At 29.8% G+C, this 2,572-nt stretch overlaps 1 protein-coding gene across 1 annotated transcript; it reads right to left on the bottom strand.

The window, feature by feature from the left end:
- Window positions 1–78: 78 nt before the first annotated feature.
- Window positions 79–2,292, bottom strand: LOC105461860 (axonemal 84 kDa protein-like; the record flags this gene model as incomplete). The annotated part of the gene is made up of 5 exons (XM_011708366.1): window positions 79–352; window positions 500–595; window positions 935–1,220; window positions 1,908–2,061; window positions 2,131–2,292. Coding segments are annotated over 5 exons (935 nt in total), but the record flags the coding sequence as incomplete, so codon positions are not given.
- Window positions 2,293–2,572: the final 280 nt, after the last annotated feature.

The raw sequence follows: 2,572 nt of genomic DNA, 5'->3' as shown, positions 1-2,572 counted from the left end.
GTTTCAATAGCGGCCTGTGAGACCGATATAGTGGTTTAAAGGTTAATTTCAGTTTTACTAGAATAATGCATTATTAAATTATTTTACAATCAATTTTACAATAAAGATGAAATAATTAAATGTTTGATACTTCTTTTGCAACACATCCGTGAAGTTCCTTGAATTGTATAACGATTTCTCTGGAATGTCGACTAGCGTTCCAGCGTGACCAAGAGAACGTATATGCTGTGCAAAGTAGAGCCATGCATTCTCGAAGATGCCTCTCAGTCACTGGATGCTTTACTGGAAGAGCTTTTATATAACTGAAGGCGTCTCGCTCTGGAAATAGATCGCATCCAGCATCGCGCATCTTCTGCAAGAAAAGAATGTTTATTAAAAAAAATTATTTGCATATTTCTGGATTCTACAAAAATCGCACCAGTCAAAGTATTACTTAACTTCTCGTACTATCATAAACACAAGTCAATTGTTTGTAAAAAAAAAAATACAAAATTTATACCTCAATCAAAATATGTAGTTTCATATATTCTCCAATAATCGCTTTAAGTGCCGTCGACATACCACCAGCCAACGAATTTAAGCAGACCAAGTTCTCCTACGAAAACAAAAAATTATCCAATTTATTGACATATAATCCAAGTTTCATTAGAACAAAATAGAGAATAATAACAATAATGTCTTATAATTAGATCTTATAAAGTAAATTTAAAAAAGGAATACACTTTCATGAAACAATATTTGCTAAATTTATGGAAAGTTATTAACATTTTGCATTATTTTTTACATTTCATATTTAATTTTCCGTTTTTTTTTTGCGTTCGCCATTTGCACGCAATTTTATAAATATAAATTAAATCTTCTAAACTATTTAGATCTTTAAATTTAGCTGATTCAGTTGTAAATAATTTTATCAACAATTCAAAAAATCTAATACCCTAACTATAAATTCTGCTTGTACGATAGCAGCGGACACATTGAGCACAATACCACCGCGTGCATTTCTACCAATTTCAGGCTTGAGTTCCCAACTTTGGAAGGGGATGTTAATAAACTTAAAAGTAGCGAGGCCGTGAACACCTAATCTGCCAGTTCTAAACGTGATAGTCTGCTTCTCTTCGTTGTATTTTATGTCGTGTACATCCTGGGTAGACCATATTTTCCTTTCAGGTATCCAGTGTGCTACTAATGGCGGTTCAAACCAAATAATAGAGCTAGGAAGCCTGTTAAAAGAGTAATTAACAAAATATGATTTATGGTATTAGTATAAATACAACTGAATATAAAAAGCTTTTTATATAACAGTGACATCGTAATTTTACTTGAATAATATTAATTTTAATTGAATAATTATAAGTTGCGCTGGTTGCGCACTAATTATAGCACCCTCTTAATTGCTAATTACTATAATTTATATTTGTTATATTATTGACAGTCCTTGCTCGATAGTTTTATTTTTCATTTCATAATAATGTGTATATAAATTTATAGTTATTGTATATTTTGCATTCATTTAAAAAAATATTCTATTTTTTAACGATCTAATTCTCCCTCTTGATTTTAAAGGATTTTCCTTTGATATTCGGCCTTAAGAAGATATTCTAAAATGTAGGGGAATATCGTATAATTCTTGATTATAATATATACGTCCACTTCTTTATAGATGAATATGTGTTACAAAGAAATATGCTTTATATACAATTTTTTTGTAAGATATTTTTTCGTAGAGAAAATGCTAAGAAAGATTCCGCAAGTAGAATATTTTTTTCTGGGTGTTACATTTGATTATATATGCATTACAACCTCATTAAAACTGTTTATTTGTTCAATTATCTTCTTATTTTTAAATGTATTTCGCTATTATTACATCTGATTCTTATTTGTAGTTAATTAATAAAAAAAATAAATACTTTAAAGTTACTAAAACCAGTGCTTCCATTGCGGCCTCCAAAGCTTTCATTTCTGCTTCGATTACTTCAGGTGTTCTCTCAGAATCTGGTGCCGGCGGCGGCGCCTTATACGGTTTGGAAAATGGTACAGATTTCAATTCTTTAGGAATTTGCACTGCAAAGAAAATAACATTGAATAACAGTACGTATAAGTTATAGTGTATTTAAAATAATTATTGCTCACACGTGGTAAGCGTAATCTCTCGTCCCATGTCTTTGGGTTGCGGCGGCTGATAAATTAAACCGATATGTAACGCGCCACCGAGTATTCTATATTTTCGCAAATTTATCTCCGTCTTTTCGCAGCGCGTAAATAGCAATTTTCTAATTTCCTTTCGAGTTTCATCTGAAAACAAGGAGAACATTTGATGGTTTCATTATTACGAAAATTTTAAAATAAATCAGAACAAGTAAATAAATATACAGAAAAGAATTGATTGCTATAAAGTTGAACGTCTCAAATGTTTCAAAAGAAAAGTGTTTTTTTTAGATTTTTTTCTATCTTTTCTTTTTGTGTTAAATTTATATTAACAGTGCTATGGCATACTAAATATGGCGTAAAAAGTAATTTATTTTAACATGTTTTTTAAATTATTGTTTTTCCAACATATATTAAAATTAAGAAT

The sequence above is a fragment of the Wasmannia auropunctata genome, unplaced genomic scaffold (assembly GCF_000956235.1).
Source record: "Wasmannia auropunctata unplaced genomic scaffold, wasmannia.A_1.0 LD276308.1, whole genome shotgun sequence".
NCBI classification, from domain to species: domain Eukaryota; kingdom Metazoa; phylum Arthropoda; class Insecta; order Hymenoptera; family Formicidae; genus Wasmannia; species Wasmannia auropunctata.
The sequence above is the reverse complement of the archived record's forward strand: the minus strand, read 5'-3'. Positions and strand labels throughout refer to the sequence as shown.